This window comes from Zalophus californianus, chromosome 11 (assembly GCF_009762305.2).
Source record: "Zalophus californianus isolate mZalCal1 chromosome 11, mZalCal1.pri.v2, whole genome shotgun sequence".
NCBI classification, from domain to species: domain Eukaryota; kingdom Metazoa; phylum Chordata; class Mammalia; order Carnivora; family Otariidae; genus Zalophus; species Zalophus californianus.
This window is the reverse complement of record NC_045605.1, coordinates 108,594,540-108,614,829: the sequence shown is the minus strand read 5'-3', so window position 1 is coordinate 108,614,829 and position 20,290 is coordinate 108,594,540. Positions and strand designations below refer to the sequence as shown.

The following is a 20,290-nucleotide window of genomic DNA, read 5'->3' as shown; positions in this document are numbered from 1 at the left end:
CTCTCAAGTAAATAAATAAAATCTTTAAAAAAAATTTAAAATCTTAAAAACAAAAATCTATTAAAAAAAATTGCTCGTGATCTCATTCTCCGGAGATAATACTGTTAACCATTTGGTGTTTTGAATTGTTTTCTCAGCATATTGTAGCTGAATCACTTGAAAAGTGTTTGCTCTGCTTTTTCTCAGTGAAGTTTTCCAAAAGTCCTCCAGCAAGCTGAAGTCTGCTTTTTAAAAATGTGTGTTACGTTCTCAACCCCTTGGGACTTGTTTCTTTGTCACTGGGTAATTTCTCTACAATAAACTGAGACAAGTTCAACATGTAAACTGGTTAGAGAATTCTTGGTAATATTGCAGGAATTATATGAACATTCTTGATTCTTTTAGAATCAGTGTTTTCATTTTTCTGACACAGTTTTTAAAATCCTGGTTTGCGTTTAAGACTTTCAGCAGGAAACGTCCAAAAGCTTTAAGTAGGAAAAGATTGGAACCAGAGTTTTCAAATTGGGCATGAGCAGTTCAGTCGAAAGTCACTAAACAGTTTATAAACCCCCCCTGTGTGTCCGCAAAGCGGCAGTGGAAAGAGAGAAGGTCATTGACATTCGTCCAGGATCTGTCACTGCTGGGAACAGTACAGGTACTTGACAGGAACCAAACAACTCTGTGCTTTCCTTTGAAACTTTTTCAAGTGTCAGAAGGTTTTTTGTTTGGTTGTTTTTTTCTAATTATAAATAGTAAACGTTTGGGGCAGGAATTTTTTTAATGTTAATCCCATTCCCCCCAAGACAAAGAATGTTGTTGGTGATTTGGGATGGGTGGGGGTGGTGAGTGCGTGTGTGCCTCTTACCTTAGTGGTATTATTGTATTAAGAGTTTCCTCTTTTATTTTTTAAGATTTTTTATTTTTAAGTAATCTCTACACCCAGTGTGGGGCTCTAACTCACGACACCGAGATCAAGAGTCACATGCTCCACTGATTGAGCCCGCCAGGCGCCCCTAAAAAGTTTCCTCTTTAAGTGCAACTCTTAGTTGAGCAGTTTTCAAATATATTTTGTATTATCATGAATTGCCTGCCTTTTTTAAAACTTATGTTTAAGGGGCACCTGGGTGGCTCAGGTGGTTAAGCGTCTGCCTTCGGCTTGGGTCTTAATCCCGGGGTCCTGGGATCGAGCCCCACATCGGGCTCCCTGCTCGGCGGGCAGCCTGCTTCTCCCTCTCCCTCTGCCTCTCCCCCTGCTCATGCGCGCTCTGTCTGTATCTCTGTGTCTCAAGTGAATAAATAAAATATTTTAAAAAATAAATAAATAAAATTTATGTTTGATAATAGAATCTGAAGTAGGTGCTTCCTTCCCCACCTGTTGGTCCAGTGAAGCCATGTGAGGTGAATCCTCCTTTCCTGTTGACTTCAGACCGAGTGAGCCTCGGGGGACTGGTGCTGCCTGTCCCGGAGCATTGGCACGACTGTGTTTCCTTAGAGCCCGCCTGCATCATTCTTGTGAACACTCATAAAAATAGAGGGAGCTTGCACAGTGCCCTCAGGACCTCCACCCTGTTACACTCAGATGGTCTTTCTCCGATAGAAAACTACCCTGTTCTTTTAAAAACTTTTTTTCTTTAAGATTTTATTTATTTTATTTGAGAAAGAGAGAGGGCACAAGCACGAGGAGTGGCAGAGGGCAAGGGAGAAGCAGGCTCCCTCCGCAGGGAGCCTGATACGGGGCTCCGTCCCCCAGAAAAAAACTTAATTTTTTTTTTATTTTTTCTAAAGGAAGATGTTTATAAACTCTCTGAAGGGGTGCTATTCTCAAATTAACCCCTTCCCATCATCCCATTCTCTGAGTTTAATTTACACGTGTCCTTCAGTCATGTGCAATTTTCTCCTCTCATTTGAAACAAATGAACCAGAACTTAGGACTCTTTCTGTTCGTTATTTCTTACGTTCCCCTCTGCCATCTAACTCTTTCCCCACAAGCCCATGTTTCAAGACATCACGTCCATTTTAGAAGTTCTCTGTCGTTTCTGAGAGGGGTTCTCGTATCGTCAGTGGCCCATCCTGTCTGTGAGTCTCAGTTCCCGAGAGCGAGCTTTGGCTTGTGAGCAGCTGCAGCCTGTGCCCCAGTGGGTCGCCCCTTCCTGAAGCACTGACCCCTGTTTGCTCTCGCTCCTCCTCCCTCCCGCCCTCGTTACCCCTGTCAGTATCCTTTGCTGCTAGCGTCTTGGCTTGAGGGCTGCCCCCTCTGTCCTTAGACTTCTTTCATCTGTGCTCACCCCCCAGGTGACTTCCTGTCCCATTAGGGCTCTGACCAGCCTGACCGGTACTCCGGTACTCTGGGCCCTTGTATCCCGAGGCCCCTTCGGTGTCTCTGCTTGGTCTCTGCCAGGCATCTCACAGACGACCGAAACCAAACTCCCACACCCCAACCCCTGCCAAAACCTGAGCTTCCTGTGGTCTTGGCCACCCTGTAAAAGGTGTTCTTCGGTTCGGAGGCATGTTAGAGTCCTCTTTCTTTCACAGACCCTGTCTGTCCTCGAACCTTCAGAAGAGATCTCGAAACCAGCTACTTCTCACCACCTGTGCTGCTCCAGGCCCCCAGTATCCTCTGGGTCATTGCAGTAGCCTCTTAACTGGTGTTCTCTCATGTCCCCCAATTACTTGTAGCGGCGTTAAATCTGCTTTTTTTAAAAGCATTTATTTGTGAGCTTTTCTCCATGTAGCAAGCCGCTGGTGTGGGCCTTTAAAATGGTAACTTGGACCACGGCATTCCTGCTTTCCACCTCCCTGAGAGTTCTTGCCCACGTCTCAGCAGTGGCTCGGAGGCCCTCTGACCTCCCTTCTGCCCCTGCCCCACCCCCCCCCGACAGCCACACTAGGCCCCGCGCTGGTCCTCTGCCCACCCACTGCTTCTCTCCCCCAGGTTTGTGCTTGCCCTTTGCCAGTGCACGCTCCCTATTGCTGCCTGGCATCCCCCCCCCCCACCTTGCACCACCTGAAGCACTCCCTGCCGCTTACAAACTGCTTTATTTTCTCCAAGGTGCTGGCATTGATTTGTTAACTTGTTATTTCCTAGAGATTTCTTCATTAGAATATAAGCACATATGAGGGCAGAAACCTGTTTTTGTTTTTTGCTGTATCCTCAGGGCCTGGAACAGGATATTTAGTAGATGTCTAATAATTTTCCTGATATTTTTACACACCCTTGAACCCCCCCGTGCAGTCAAAATTCTACAGACAACTTTGGACTCCTTAGAATCTTAACTATTAACAGCCTATTGTTGACCAGAAGCCTTTGAGACAAAATAAATGGTTAACACAAAGTTTGTATGTTACGTGTATTATACACTGTATTCTTACAATAATGTAAAGTTACAGAAGATGTTATTAAGAAGATCATAAGGAAGAGAAAATACATCTATAGTGCTGTACTGTATTAAAAAAAATTTCGGAGCACCTGGGTGGCTCAGCCGTTAAGCATCTGCCTTCGGCTCAGGTCATGGTCCCAGAGTCCTAGGATCAAGCCCCGCGTCGGGCTCCTTGCTCGGCGGGAAGCCTGCTTCTCCCTCTCCCACTCCCCCTGCTTGTGTTCCCTCTCTCGCTGTGTCTCTCTCTGTCAAATAAACAAGATTTTAAAAAGAAAAAAAAAAATTTTTTTTTTTTTTTTTTCCACAAAGAAGTGGACACGCACTGTTCAAACCCATGTTGTTCAAGGGTCAACGGTATTGGGAAATCCGAACACAGAAAGATTTGTAGTTGTTATGCCATTTGAGGAGCGGCCAGTACTCCTTTCTTAAACTTTTTTCTTCCAATTTTGGGATAAATTTCAGGTAATTTTTACTTCTAAATATAGTTAGTGGCCAATTAGCTCAGACACTGTCAACCAAGCCAAGACCATGGTGGTATTTCTATGTGAGCCATCTGTGTCCCAGGCCAGAGAGACTGCACCCTTGCTTCTGTTGGGAGTGGGACCTCCATGGGAGCTGTGAAACCTTTAGGCTTTGCTGGCCACCCAGTGTCCTCAACTTCTGTTTCTCCACAGTCTACTACAGTATCAGCTGTGTTTAGCCTTTGAAATTCCATCTCCACCTTTAATATGTAAGTACTCTTTTGGCTTGTGGTCAACAAGAACAGATTCCACACTCAGGAGGGCAGAACAATCAATGACCAGAGAATTAGTAGAGTATGTATTCATTTTGAGCTAGCAATTTATTTTTTAAGATTTTATTTATTAGAGAGAGTACGAGCAGGAGGAGGGGCAGAGAGAGGGGAGAAGCAGGCTCCCCACTGAGCGGGGAGCCCGACACGGGGCTCGATCCCATGACCCCAGGATCATGACCCGAGCCGAAGGCAGACCGTTAACCGACTGAGCCACCCAGGCGCCCCTTGAGCTAGAAATTCATAAGTAGCTCCCAAATTTCTGATGGTTTCACTCGAACTGGTTTTACAAAATAATTCATTTGTGAGCATAAGTAAAGTTTTTTGCCTTGACGACAGCCATTGTTATCTGGACAAGTGGAGAGTATCAGAGCCTCCGCTAGAATATATCCAGACATGTGGAGTGTATTCATACTAGTGAAATTCAGCTTTCACTTTCTCTTATTGACAGAGTGATACCTTAGTACTTAAGTTTAAAAAACAAAATACCAGTTGACTGCAGTATAAATGAGACTAAAGGTTATGAGTTTGCTCCAATTTGGATGGATCATTAATCTTCAATTGAAATTATGTATAAGTTAGAGTGGATCTCAGTCTCTGTTCCATGAACTAAGCTGAAGTGTGCTACTAAAATGATTTATTGGCGAACTTTCCTAATTCTCAGGGAAAAAACTGGGTCAATAGGTATAATTTCCTCAGAATAAAATTTTGGCATCTGTTCTTTGCCCCAACAAATGATCAAGTGAATGAGTAAGTAACTGAGAACAATAGTTCTCACACTGGAGTTTACTTCAGAACCACGTGGGGGGCTTTACTAAGGACAAGTTGCTGGGCTTCATCCCGGGTTTTCTGCTTTTTATCTCTGAGTGAGAATCGGGGTTGGGATTCAGGATTCTCTGTGGAGAGATAACTTGCTATTTCTTTTCTCTCTTAATTCTCTCTAAAGCCATATTGCTCTTCTCTGTTCCATGTGGTTCTATTTTATGTCTCACCGTTGAAGGGTATTAGGACTCCTGAGTCCGGAAAACACATTCTTCAGTCATGCTCCATAAACTGTGTATTCCAGGAGGGCATTCTTGAGATGGACTTCCTAAAGGACCACAAGCACTTTACCTTCTCCTTCTTCTTCTTTTCCTCTGAAGGTGCAGAACTAGGGGGTGAAGCAGAAGGCAGAAGGGCAGGTGGTAGGGGGGTTGCTGTCGATAGTGGCTGTGATTCCAGCCAAGTCTTTGTGCAGGCGGGGGCTTCAGTCACTGCCTTGAACAGCAGAGGCATCTTGAGAAAGAAGCGGACTTGAAGAGGTCAGGTTATGACTTTAGTATTCTGCAGTTTAAAACAGTACAGAAAGTAGTTCCGGGGCACCTGGGTGGCTTAGTCGGTTAAGCATCTACTCTTGGTTTCAGCTCAGGTCATGATCTCAGGGTCGTGGGAACGAGCCCCGCGTTGGGCTCTGCGCTCAGCAGGGAGTCTGCTTTGGATCCTCTCTCTCCCTCTGCCCTTCCCCTGACTTGCACACATGCACGCACTCTCTAAAATAAATAAGGATTTTTTAAAAATTAATGTTTTGTATTTTTGTTGGGTATCTAAAATTAAAGTTATGACCAGGTGTACATTTCTAGAAGTACTTCAAAATAATGTATCATTTGTGTTTTTAAAAAATAAGGGAAATTGGCCTTTGTATGGGGTAGTGAGAGACCCTCAGGCAGCAGTGCTGGGTTCTCCTCATTCTGCCCCAGCCCGATGGTGTGGCCTGGGCCATGGGACTTCTCAGCCTCTGTGGTGGTGGTTCCATCTGCAAATCAAAGGAGTTGTACTAGGGTCTTAAAGCCCCTTTAGCTCTGAAGTTCTATGTGTTTGCACTTTCTTATCCTGAAACTCTTTTAGTCTGGTTTATAATAAAGCATAATTCCATAATGAGGTGATGCTATGGACATCCCTATTATCGTTCCATTACCAGCAAAATGTAACCCGTTATACCCTTACTTCCAAAGGTCCTTATAAATTACAAGCATCCCTCACTATCCAAATCATTCAGTTCCCAAATTCAGCTAATTAAAATTCAGATGGTGAAGGATATCTCTATATTAGTAAATATAATTTTTCAGGTTTTTTTTTAAAGATTTTATTTATTTATTAGAGAATGAGAGACAGAGAACACGAGACGGGGAGGGTCAGAGGGAGAAGCAGACTCCCCCGCTGAGCAGGGAGCCCGACGCGGACTCGATCCCGGGACTCCAGGATCATGACCTGAGCCGGGCAGTCGCCCAACCAACTGAGCCACCCAGGCGCCCTAATTTCTCAATTTTTGTTGCTATTACAAAGGCAGACATTTCATGGTGGGCAATACTTTGATATTTGAATATCAGTCTCTGAAAAACCTTGACTGTTGACTTCAAATTAACAACAAAAGACAAAGCTTAACTTAGATACTTTTTCTTAAGCTTTCCTCATAACAGAAGAGAGAACTTCCTTGTAGTTTACTCACAGTTAATATACTGTTACCAAAACATGTCATTTGAGCAGATTGTTGAGGTGTACCTAAATACCAACATAACAAGGTGCAAAATGAATCTTATTGGTAACTGAAAGGTAAGTACTTATGGAGCATTTACTATTTACCAGTCTCTACGCACAGCACAAGCAATGTGCACGGCAGAGTGAGCTCCCCTCAGAGTCTGGGGGTGCTGGAGACCTCAGCATGACACTGGATGACTTGGGGCGCCAAGTGGTCTTTAAAGAGTGGAAATGTTAGTTACTAAATTACCTCCCCCCCCCCAAAAAAAGGCTTTATGACATACAGAGGGGTGGGGTTCGGTCCTTGCTGCCACCTTCCTCATGGCTGCCAGGGAGTCGCTCAGCTCCTCTCGCTTCCTCTTGGCACAGATGTGTGGCCCCACCCTTTCCTCAATGAGCTTGGGGGCGCGCTTGTCCTTGGAGACCTTGAGCAGCGCTGTGGCACACCTTGGATCTGCTCTGCACGGACTTGGTGTGCTTGGTGGGGCGCCCACGGCGGCGGCTGGGCCTTGGCTGCTCCCGTTCTTCCCTCCTTGTGGCCCTGCTGCTCCTCCACGGCTCCCAGCACCAAAGACTTAATACTTTATATCTTTCTCAAGGGTCCAGGTAGTATGGTCTTTTATGTATTTACCTCCTGGTTTTTTCCGTATTTTGTTTCTGTCAGGAGAGAACGTTGGAATTATTCTCTGAGCTATCTGAAGAGAGCGACTCAATGCACCTGGGTCAGGCGGTCTGTGGGCATGAAGTGGTTGGGAGAATCCAAGAACATGGTGGTGAATGGCAGGAGGAGTGGAGGCAAGTTGTCTAATGACCATCAGCAGAGTCCATCAAAATTGCAGCACGCGGGGAAGGAGGCCACGAAGGCTGGCAAACACGCAGTTGAGAGGAGGTCGAGCAGATGTATGTACACAGTGCGACTCTCCTTTTCCTTGTGATCTGGCCAGTAATTCTTTGCGGCTTGTGACATATATTCTGTCTCTGTTGTTTTCCGAACACTTGTTCATGTTCTCACAGTTAACAGGGGGGTGTTTTTTATCCTTTCAAAGTTATAACAGTTCTCATTCTCATCTGATGCACACACCTCTAGTTTAATGCTTAATATGATAACTGTAATTATGCTCTTATATCCATGACCTAAGTTATATTTTGTAGAATGTATAGCTGAGTGCTTAATCTGTTCTGTAAAAAATATTAAAGTGCTGCCACTGGATTTCCTATAAGTTCAAACCATATTTTTTACATCTGATGTAAGTATAGGTATGTCTTCCTTTGAAAACTTAGCAACATGAATAATCAAGTCATCTCTACAGGAGAAGTGGAATTTAGGGCAGCTTCCCAAATTGTTGCCATTTCTTCTATTTTTACGGGGTGAACAGTCGTTTATCCTGACACTGGAGCACTGGTGATAATGAGTTACTTTTTTACCTTCCTACCTCTTGGTGAGAAGGAGGCTTCTGTTAAGAGTTCAGGAAGTAGTTCTTTTGAGAGCAGGAAAGTGCCCCAGGGTAAGTGTGAACCTAGGTAGGCAGCTAGATGAAGATACCCAACCGCCTTCGGCCATGTTGAGGAGGATAGCTTTCTAAGTTCTTGCTTCTCCTGAGGTTTATTTATTTATTTATTTATTTTAAAGATTTTATTTACTTATTTGACAGAGATACAGCGAGAGAGGGAACACAAGCAGGGGGAGTGGGAGAGGGAGAAGCAGGCTTCCCATGGAGCGGGGAGCCTGATGCGGGGCTCGATCCCAGGACCCTGGGATCATGACCTGAGCCGAAGGCAGTCACCCAACGACTGAGCCACCCAGGCTCCCCTCCTGAGGTTAATTTAGCCCCCCTACAGAATAGTTTTAGTTTATGTTGCAGTTTCCCTGCCCTGAGTAGAGTTGGCTTTTCCTGGGACTTGCAGCAGTTTCAGATAGATTGCACCAGTTCCGACTGATGACCTTCCTACTCTTTAGAGGTTCATGCAGTTTATCAGGCCCAGGCTGCGCTTAACATTTCCATATCAGCACAGGTCACTGTTTCTGTAAAAAACTAGGCAGAAAGCCCTGCTTGGGATAGGAGTTAGAGAGAGTGCCCAAGACTGAATAGAATCCTCCTCACGGACACCTGCTCACCCTGGAGCATGTGATGGGAACCTGAAGCAAATGAGAAATTGGTGACCGTAGCAGGTGGTATTGGCTCTGGTCAGTAAATTAGGCAACTTTTTTTTGGTTGTTTTTGGTTGTTTTTTTCAAATGGCTGTTGGCCTCCTTTTGTGCATCATAGAGCAAAAGGTCTTAATTAGTTTTATTGTTGGAGGTACATAATAATGTAGAAAATGATCGTTACATGTGCTACACTTTGCCAAGGGTAGACAGATTCTGAGGACAGGCTGGGAAAATCCAGCAAATGTGAAGATGGACAGCGTCACGTTGAATGTCACTGGACAAGAATGGTACAAAGTGAGAGCCGACGATGAAGCAAAACAAAGTTGTGCTCCATCCTCAGTAACTACAGTGACTTCACCTAACAGCAGAGCCTCAAAGTACATGACGCAGAAATGGACAAAACTGAAGGGAGAAGTAGACAATTCGGCAGTAATTTGGAGACTTCAGTTCCCCACTTTCAATAATGAGTTGAACAACTATGCAAAAGATCCACGGGGAAGAAAGACTTAAAGAGTACCCTGAACTAGTTCTTCCTGATGGACATCTGTATGATGTACCACCCAATGACAAGAGAATGCACATTCTTCTTAGGTGCACGTGGAACATTCTTCAGGGTAGACCATAGGCTAGGCCGCGCAACAAGCCTCAATAAATGTTAAAGGATTGGAATCATACAGTGTATATGTTCTCTGATTACAATGGAGTAAAATTAGAAGTGAATAACAGAAATTTGAGAAAATCACAAATATGTGTAAATTAAACAACACACTCCTAAATAACCAATGAGTTGAGGAAATCCAAAGAGAAATGAGAAAGTACTTCAAGATGATTGAAAATGAGGATACAACATACTAAAACAGGATGCAGCTAAAGCAATGCTTAGAGGAAAACTTAGAGTTGTGAGCAACTGTATTAAAAAAAGAAAGATCACTCTTCATCGGTAACCTAACTTCTTACCTTAAAACACCAGAAAAAGCAGAGAAAACTAAACCCAAAGCAAGCAGAAGGAAGGAAATAATAGAGTGGAAATTTAACAAATAGAGAAGTAGAAGGACAACAGAAAATCAGCAAAGCTAAAAGGTTGACTCTTTGAAAAAAAAAATCAACAAAATTGTCAAACCTTTACCCAAGACTAACCAAGAAAAAGAGAAACTTCAAGAATGAAAGAGGGGACATTACTACTGCCTCACAGAAGTAAAAAAAGGTTTACAACTCAATTTTCTGAACACCTGGATACCAACACATTAGATAACTTAGATTAAATGAACAAATTCCTAGAAAGTAACAAACTACCAAAACTGATTCAAGAAGAAATACAACATCTGAATAAACCTGTAGCAAGTAAAGAGGTTGAATCAGTAATTTTTTAAAAACACTGCTAAGAAAATCTCAGGCCTGGATGGCTTTGTTGGTGAATACTGGCAGATATTTAAAGAAGAATTAACACCAATTCTTCACACACTGTGAAGGTAAGGGAGCACTTCCTCATTCGGTGAGACCACTATTATTCTGCCACCAAAACCAAAGATATCACAAGCAAAAAATACCCAAAGAACTGCAGACCAATATCTCTAATAAATATGGACACAAAATCCTCACTAAAATATTAACCAAATCCAGCAAGAAGTGGGAAGGGTTCTATAACATAAGCAAGTGGGATTTATCCCAGGAATGCAAAGTTGGCTTAATACCTGAAAATTAATGTAATACTACCACATCAATAACATGAAGGACAAAAACCCTAGGATCATTCCAGTAGATGCAGAAAAAGCATTTGACAGAATTCAACAAGACCCTTACAGGGTAAAAACACTCAACAAACCAGGAATAGAAGGAAATTCTTCAGCCTGATAAAGGACATCTACAAAAACCCACAATTGATGTCCTATTTAATGGTGAAAGATTAAATGCTTTTCCCTTGAGATCGGGAACAAAATAATATCTGTTCTTACCACTTCTGTTAAGCCTTGTGCTAGAGGTTCTAACCACAGCAGTTAGGCAAGAAAATTAACTAAAAGACATCCAGATTGGAAAGGAAGAAGTAAAATAATCTGCAGATGCCATGATTGTGTATATAAAAAATTCTAAGGAATCCACTTAAAAGCTATTGGAACTGATAAATGAGTTCAGCAGGATAGGTCAATATGCAAAGGATAAAAGTATAAAACTTACACTCTGGGAACTACAAGTCATTGTTGAAAGAAATTTAAAAAGACCTAAATAAATGGAAAGACATCCCTTGTTCATCGATTAGAAGACTTAATATTGTTATGATGGCAGTACTCCCCAGATGATCTACAGATTGAACACCGTCCCTATCAAAATCTCAGTTGGCTCCTTTGCAGAGAAATTGACAAGACAGTCCTAAAATTCTTACGGAAATTCAGGGGACCCAGAGTAGCCAAAACAGTCTTGAAAAAGAACAAAGATGGCACACATGCGCTTCTCATTTTCAAAACTTAATACAAAACCACAGTGTTATATTGGCATGTGGCTAGACTTATATCGATGGAATAGAATCGAGAGTCTGAAAATGAACCCTCATGTTTGCAACCAGTTGATTTTCGACAAGCATTCCAAGAAAATTGGGGAGAGAATGGTCTTTCAATAAATGATGCTGGAAAACTGGATATGCACATGTAAAAGGATGAAGTTGGACCCGACCTCATAGTATGTGTGAGAAATTAACTCAGAATGGATCAGAGACTTTAAGTATAAAATTCCGAGGGAACATAAGCATACATTTTCATGACTTTGGACCTAGGCAGTGGTTTCTTAGGGCACTAAAAGCACAAGGAACAAAAGGAAGAATAAAAGATAAATTGAAATTCATTAAAGTTACAGACTTTTGTGCTTGAAAGGAAACATCAAGACCATGAAAAACAAACTCACAGAAGGGAAAAAAAAAATTTTCAAATCATGTATCTGATAAAGGACTGGTATTTAGAATATACAAAGAACTCTTACAAGTCAGCAGTAAAAGACAAACTCCAATTCAAAATGAGCAAAGGAATCTGAATAGACATTTCTCCAAGCTACACAAATGGCCAGTACGTGAAAAGATGCTTGAAATCATTAGTCATCTGGGAAATGCAAATCAAAACCACAAGCTACCACTTCACAGCCGCCAGAATGTGTCAAATTAAAGGGACAGATAGTAGCAGATGTTGGTGATGATGTAGAGAATTTAGAAACAATCATACGCTGCTGGTGGGAATGTAAAATGGTGCAGCCACTTCGGAAGACAGCCTGGCAGTTTCTCAGAAGGTTAAGCAAAGAGTTAGCATATGACCTAGCACTTCCACTCCTAGGTATGGGCCTAAGAGAATGGAAGACATAGGTATACACAGAAACTTCTACATGAATGTTCATAGAAACATTGTTCATAATAGCCCAAAAGTGGAAACAGCCCAGTGTCCATCAACTGATGAATGAACTAACAAAATGTGATCTATCCACACAATGGAATGTTATTTGGCCGTAATAAGGAATAAAGTACTGCTGTATGGTACGTGGATGAACCCTGAAAACGTTATGCTAATTGAAAGAAACCAGTCACAAAAGATCATATACTGTCTGATTTCATTGATATGAAATTTCCAGATCAGGCCACTCCATAGAAATAGCAGATTAGTGGTTGCCAACGGCTGGGGGAAGGGAAAATCGATAGTGACTGCTCATGGGTATGGGGTTTGTTTTGGGGGTAATGAAAATGTTCCAGAATTGATTGTGGTGATGGCTACACAGTTCTGTGAATACGTTAAAAACCATTAAACTACGCTTTAAAAGGGTGAATTCTATGGTTTGTGAATTATATTTCAATGAAGAAAATAGAAAATATACCAACCTGGTTAGCTTTTACATACCTACGTGCAAATGGTTTGATTGCAAAACATATACTTACCTTCTGATAGGGACTCAGATGTTGAGTGTTAATTTGTTTTTTGAAAGAGCGTAGAAAAGAAGGTTACCTCTCACTGTCCTTTCTTCCTCCACACCTTAATTGTGAGAGGTTTAAGATTATACTGTTAGCATAATGGCGTGGCTGAAAAGACTCTCGCTGACCTACGTGGCTGAGCACCACTGAAACTTCACCCGGACGAGTGTGGCCTTCCCGTCCTCTCTTTGCGCTGCGTTTCTTCCGCACCAAACCAGATTACCTCAGTTAGGTATCTCTGGCACTTCCCTATTTTTATGCATTCATTCAGAATTTGCTTCATACAGGCTAGAAATCAGCCTGTCATTCTCTCTGCTTTCCCCGCTTCTGCCACCTAACTCTTCTAGTTGAGTTTCTGAACCCTTTGCCTGCAAAGTGGGGACAGTTCTCATCCACCTGCCCCCCAGCAGGAAGGCGAAGTGATCTCCTTCGGGCTCCCTTTGATCCCTGAGGTCCGCCCTTCTGGCACATCCTGCAGAGCGCTGCTTGTGCTCTGCTCCTTTCCTCCCCCTCCCCCCTCTGAACGCCTCCTGATGCGCTCTTGCTGTGGCAGTGAGCATCCACTCATCCCCTGTTTCCCATCTTCCTCCAAGGGGCTAGTAAGGCATCTGAGCCCAAGATCTCTCACCTCGTCAGACCCTGTTCTTGGGAAACCTGGTATCATCCCTACTAACCAAAATACTCTCCATTATTTACTGTATTTGGCTTTCTGTTTATGCAAAAGGCACTCAGCTCTGAATTAAACAGATTGAAACAAGTAATTTCCATTCTGAATTACTAGCTTGAGAGAGCAGTGAAGCTAAAGGTTTAACAGGTAAATACAAGTAGTTTTCTATTTGAGTTACTTTTCTTTCTTTTTCTTTTCATAGGTAATGGTAATTCGGGATTTGAAGGACAGAGTCGATATGTACCATCTTCTGGAATGTCTGCCAAGGAACTCTGTGAGAATGATGATCTGGCGACCAGTTTGGTTCTTGATCCCTATTTAGGTTTTCAAACACACAAAATGAATACTAGGTAATTGTAAGTCTTTATCCTGAAGTGGAGCAGATGATGATGTTGAATTTAAGAAAAGAGATGCTAATTTTACTTTTAGTCAGAATTTAAAATGACATTAAAGGAAAGATCTTTGCTGTAGAAGATTTTCTATATGTGAGCGAAGAAAAGCAACAAAAGCTTCCTCCAAGGGTCTTGTCAGTTTTAATTTTGTGTTCTTATTTTATCTCAGGCTGTTTCTATTAAAATATAAAGCTGGAGGAGCATCTCATATTTTATTTTAAATGTTAACGATAATTATCTTAGCTGAAAGAAAAATCCTGTGAAACCTTGAAAATGTGTATGATTTTTCTTCTGCTCAAAGTAGGTTACATCAGGGATGTTTTCATGATTTTATTGTAGACTTTTCTTCTTTTAAATAATTACAACTGTATATAGAGAATTTTGCCATCATGTTTAATCTTTGAGATTCAGCTAATCATGGTAAGAGTGAATATTTTTAAAGATGTGCTTCTGTTCAGTACACAGATAAGAAAAGAGATGCATAAGTGCTTTATTGAGTACCACATGCCATCTGTATAAAATATGAGACTGAGCGCTGCCCACTGCGCTAAGAAGGCACCTGTATGACGTAGTATTACATTACTACTGAAATCTATTATATTCTCTCAAACATCATCTTTCCCCCAAAAAAGGCCTTTAGATAATTTCATAATTGCCACCGGACACTAAGTCGGAACTTTACGACTTTTCTTTATCTCTTAACTTGAGCGGCAGAGGGTTTTCCAGGCTGGTGGGAGAGTGTAACAGCAGGGACTGAGAATGTCGAGCCAGTTCTAGGGCCCTGCTCCCTCCCACCTTCCTCACACTTGCACTGGTGTTTGTAGCTCCAGGGCCAATGACAGCTCTAGAGGGACTTGATCACCAGGTGACTCATCACCAAGAGTGGGGGGAAGGAAGAATTGGTGAGTAAAGGTGACTAGAGGAAATCTTGCGCCATTTTTTTCCCCTTTTAATTCAGTCCCTTGCTAGAATTGAAAACAAGAGACAGTATGATTCATTTATCAATTATATTCTAAATCCAGAAAGAAATAATTCAGATAAAAATGAGCCTTCCGTATTTTCTTTCTTCTTTCTTTCTTTTTTTTAAAGATTTTATTTATTTGAATGAGAGAGAGAGAGAGAGAATGGGAATGAGCAGGGGGCAGAGGGAGAGGCAGACTCCCTGCTGAGCAGGGAGCCTGATGTGGGGCTCAACCCCAGGACCCCGGGATCATGACTTGAGCCTAAGGCAGCTGCCTAACCAACTGAGCCACCCAGGCACCCCGAGCCTTTGGTATTTTCATGTGGTTTCCTGTCATCAGAGGTCTTTTCTTGCTATAAAATGAAGTGACAAGTTGATGTGGACTTGAGAACTTATTTAAGTAGCTCCCTGCCATCGGAAGGATAGATAACCTAAATTTTGTAAGTAGGCAGGTGGATGACTATTGTCTGGAAAGTCAGCAGGACTGGATGTCCTAGTGTCCAATTAAAATCTGGTCTGCATTATTTTAAGTCCATTTCCCTTCTTTCCCCAGTGAGGCTAGCACCCGTTCTCCTAGGAGATCCTGATAATATTTAAGAAATGTGACTCACTTTCACATAATAGTCTTAGAGATACTCAGGGTATTACTGCAAAGGCCCATAATTATGACCTGGAGTCATGAAGCAAGAGAAGAAAGAGGTCATGTTCATTATGCCTTGGTATACTGATATATGGAAGCATGTAAGCCATCTTAGGAAGCATTGCATCAGAATTACAATAAAATTTTCAGTGGTGTAGGAAAGAATTCCCGTGTATTCGGTCCCCTCTCCCCCAGCCATTCTTTGTTCCAAAAGATGAGCAGTACCTGTTAGTGGCTCCTGCAATAGGAAATAACTCGTATTTTTAAATAAAAGTCCGCCTTGACAACTCCTTCCCATAATTAGTTTACATGTGAGTCACTGGGGGAGTCTTGTTCAGATGCAGGTTCTGATTCAGTAGCTGTGGGCTGGCTGGGGCCTGAGATGCTCCATTTCTAACAAGCTGCCAACTATACTTAGAATAGCAAGGTCCTAGGCCATCTGGCCTACTGAGCTTTGTTATGATATAATGAGTGGATAAAAAGTTCCTTATCAGTAGTTTCCTAGGCTCATTTAAAAATGTGCAACTGGGGCACCCACGTGGCATAGTCATTTGAGTGTCCTACTCTTGGTTTCAGCTCAGGTTGTGATCTCAGGGTCGTGGGATCGAGCCCTGCTTTGGTCTCCGCACTTAGCACAGAATCTGCTTGAGGTTCTCTCCCACTCCCCCCTCCCTTCCGTGCTCTCGCATACACACTCTGGCTCTCTCTGTCTCTAACTAAATAAAATCTTTTAAAAAATAAATAAAAACATGCAGTCCTAAGATGTAAACTTCAGGGTTACTCCACAAATATTATTAAAATTCAAGACATTACTGTATCCAGATAGCCCTAAATTAAAATGCAGGATCTAAAATTCATTAAACCCCATTAAACATTCAGAAGAAAACACTCATATTTTTCAGTACAACGTGTAACCCTACTCCTAGAGTTCCTAGAGGAGCCGTAGGTGGCACAGATGGTTGTGCTCTGCCCTTTCTAGAGCACCTTGGGCCTGCGTGGCTGAGCCGGCAATGCTGCTGTGTCCCCGAGCGCTGTCTACCTTTACTAGAGGTGTTCATTTCAAAAGCCTTTTTTTTTTTTTTAAAGATTTATTTATTTGAGAGAGAGCACGTGCATGTGGGGTGAGGGGGCAGAGGGGGAGAAGAGAGCGAATCCTCAAGTAGACTCCCCAGTGAGCATGGCGCCTGACATGGGGCTCGGTCCCACGACTCTGAGATCATGACCTGAGTCGGATGCTTAACTGACTGAACCACCCAGGCGCTCCCGTTTCAAAGGTCTTTTTAAGATTTTATTTATTTATTTGACAGAGAGCACAAGTAGAGTGGCAGACAGAGGGAGAGGGAGAAGCAGGCTCCCCGCCAAGCAGGGAGCCCGACGCGGGGCTCAATCCCAGGACCCTGGGATCATGACCTGAGCTGAAGGCAGCCACCTAACCGACTGAGCCACCCAGGCGCCCCGCAGAGGTCTTTTAACAGACTTTTGTAAGCTGCCGTTAGGGAATACACAGAAGTTTTATTAATGAAGCTTGTTAATCTTAGTGAAAGGCGTATGTGTTCATTTAATCTTAGTGAACTTGAAAATAAAACTGTGTCTTCTAATTCTTCACCTTTTGAGCAAGAATTTATCAGAATGTAGACTTACGTCATTCTCAAAGATAACATTTTATAGGAAATGAGGAAAATCAGTGGTGCTGCATTAGAATAATTTTGACTGTTTCTTAAATTATTAAAGTTTATGGACTTCTCTTTGGGGTATGAAAGACATGACTGGAGCTTGGATCTTCCCTGTCCAAGCTGTCCGTCACTTGTAGGAGTCATCTCCTCGTTCCCATGTTTGTACATCTGTAATTTGATTGTCCTTTTTCAGTTTCTCTGTTTTAGGCCTTTTTCCCTCCCTCTACTTCCTGCGGTGTGCCGTCAGAAACCATGTTCAGATACAATAGATACTTAACAGTTTAAGAATTTCCCTAGCTCTATTATGAATGCTTATGTTTTAGTCTTGATAAATTCCTACATTTAAAAACAAACAAGTCAGAGTTGTAGCATGACTATCTAGAAATGGTATTATAAACACAGTAGTAATTTCAATTTATTGGGGAATATTTAGATTTAGTTGACTTCTGTCCATTATGAAAATGAAATTCTTCCTTTTAACCAGAGAACAGAGTTGCTAGTTATGCCTCTGATTTTTTTTTTTTAATGTCTCCGATTTTTTAAAAAGCACGTGGACAGGTGAGAGTGTAAAGCAGGGGTGGATGCCTTCCATAATGCCCCTTGTTGTAGGCAGCATGACTTGGGAGGTTTCCGTCTCCTGGGGAGTGGGGGACGCTGAGCAGGAAATAACACAATGGAGAAACGGGAAGAGTCCTCACAGGATTTTTTTTTTAATTTTTTATTGTTATGTTAATCACCATATATTACATCATTAGTTTTGGATGGAGTGTTCCATGATTCATTGTTTGTGCATAACACCCAGTGCTCCATGCAGAACGTGCCCTCTTTAATACCCATCACCAGGCTAACCCATCCCCCCACCCCCCTCCCCTCTAGAACCCTCAGTTTGTTTTTCAGAGTCCGTCGTCTCTCATGGTTCGTCTCCCCCTCTGACTTACTCCCCTTCATTCTTCCCCTCCTGCTGTCTTCTTTTTCTTTTTTCTTAACATATGTTGCATTATTTGTTTCAGAAGTACAGATCTGTGATTCAACAGTCTTGCACAATTCACAGCGCTCACCATAGCACATACCCTCCCCAATGTCTATCACCCAGCCACCCCATCCCTCCCACCCCCCACCACTCCAGCAACCCTCAGTTTGTTTCCTGAGATTAAGAATTCCTCATATCAGTGAGGTCATATGATACATGTCTTTCTCTGATTTACTTATTTCACTCAGCATAACACCCTCCAGTTCCATCCATGTCGTTGCAAATGGCAAGATCTCATTCCTTTTGATGGCTGCATAATATTCCATTGTGTATATACACCACATCTTCTTTATCCATTCATCTGTCGATGGACATCTTGGCTCTTTCCACAGTTCGGCTATCTCACAGGATTTTTGGAACTTTTCTCTATTTTTCTAATCCAAATTGTACTCGGCTTGTCTCATCCTTCTGTTGTAACCATCAGCTTTTAATTTTGCTTATTTATGTATTTGATTTTTCATATCCAGTATGGGGCATGAATTTATAAATCACTTTAAATGTCACTTTAAACTCAAGTGCTTGATTAGAAAACAAATACATTTTTAGGCCTTCTAACTTAATGTGATCAAGGGGGAAAGGATGTCGTGTGGGAAAGAGAATTTCGGCATCTTGGCCTCTGTTACTATGCTGAGTCTGCCTACGGCTTCAGAAAGCTCTTGAGTGTCACAGCATTTTAAGGACTTGTGGGACAACTAATATTGTAAGTCTGTTTAGAAGTTATAAATACAACTTATACAAATAGTTTTTATTGTTGTTGTTTGTTTTTGCATTTATATAGCGCCTTTCCTTCGAGGAGCTCAAGGCATTTTTCAAAATCTGACAGTTTTCCTCACAACAACCCTGTGAGGTAGGTAGAGTGCATTACAAACAATAATAAGATATCAGCTAACCTGTTTCAATCTTTATGATGTTCTTTTGTGTTAAGTAATTGGAGGTGTCAGCATAAACACGATTTTTAGAACATTTTGCAAACCTTTTAAAATAGTTTGATCTTAGTAATAGCTGTATTTAAAAAACCACTTGTACTCCATAACAGGGTAATTTTAAGAGAAAGCATTCATCAAAAGATCAGGAGTCACTCCCTGGGATTAGCTGAGCACTGATTGCAGGACTCAGCCAGGTATGTGTCTGGGGGTTGTCTCCTTTCAGGTCCAGAAGGAATGAAGAGCTGTGGTTCTAGCATGATTCCTCAGCATCTACCAACTGTCCGTGTGCAGCTGAATTTTCTTCAAAGGGGGAAATGTGTTCACGATGTTGCCTTACCGTCTTCTTATTTTATATCTTAAATATTTGAGCATTTTCTCTCTCTTCCTCTCTCCTTCCCTTGCTCCCTTTTTTCTGTCCCCCTCCTCTCTCCCGCTCCCTCCAGTCAGCTCTTGGGTGTACATGCTAATGGAAGGGCACAGTAGTACAGCTAATAGAAATCCGCAGCTTCCCTTCAGTGCCGCACTGGCCACTTGGGTTTGGAAACAGAAAAACCAAATAGCAAGAAACCCTGGGAAGTCAGTCTCTGGAAAGAGTGGGGAACAGGTGTGTGGGAGTGTGAATTCATGTTTCTTTCTGCCCTTTTTAATAATAAATGATTTAAGTGACATATTTTTGTATTTCTTATACCAGCCATTGATCAGAGGTGGGGGAAGAGAACAATGTTTGGTTTATTTAAAGTTGTAAAGTTTGTATTAAGAGGGGGAAGAGGGACATACTGATTTGGAAATGCCAAATTCCTGTCTCTTGCCTCCCCTGCCACGCTGATTGCTACCTCCCAGATACTAAATTCAAAAGTATATATTTGTGTCCACCCCTTTCGCAGTCTCTGGCTGGGCTCTGTGCTGTGCTCGGTGGCGAACGCAAGTCAAATCCTGTTCTGATCATGAAACACCAGAGGACCCTCAGAGTCTTACATGAGAGAGTAGGACTGGGCACAAGGCCGGGTAATAATAGTCCGTCCATTAACAGCCCTCATTAGGCCTTGTTTTCCTCATTTATGGAACAGGAGCATCGTTTCACATAACCTAAATATTCTTCGAGCTTTAAGAACCATGGTGTGAGGATAGCTTTGTGCAGTTTGCGTGGTAGGTTTAGAATGATTATGGTTAAGGAGAGGACAAAGGGTCTTTTTCTCCTCAATAGTAGAAAAACACTTCACTTTTTTCCAGGGTTTTCAGTGCCTTTTTGCTCTGG

General features: G+C 42.2%; 1 protein-coding gene across 5 annotated transcripts in view; it reads left to right on the top strand.

The window, feature by feature from the left end:
* Window positions 1-20,290, top strand: part of KMT5B (lysine methyltransferase 5B) — a 53,607-nt gene that overhangs the window by 12,431 nt on the left and 20,886 nt on the right. For 3 of the 5 annotated variants that reach the window (XM_027578376.2, XM_027578377.2, XM_027578379.1), the window contains 3 exons: window positions 7,325-7,560; window positions 13,616-13,763; window positions 18,888-18,956. In XM_027578376.2, the coding sequence (XP_027434177.2) occupies window positions 7,401-7,560; window positions 13,616-13,763; window positions 18,888-18,956 (377 nt within the window). In that variant the 5' untranslated portion in view covers window positions 7,325-7,400. Of the gene's footprint in view, window positions 1-7,324; window positions 7,561-13,615; window positions 13,764-18,887; window positions 18,957-20,290 lie in introns of those variants that run through there. The other 2 variants (XM_027578378.2, XM_027578375.2) reach the window with 2 other exon arrangements.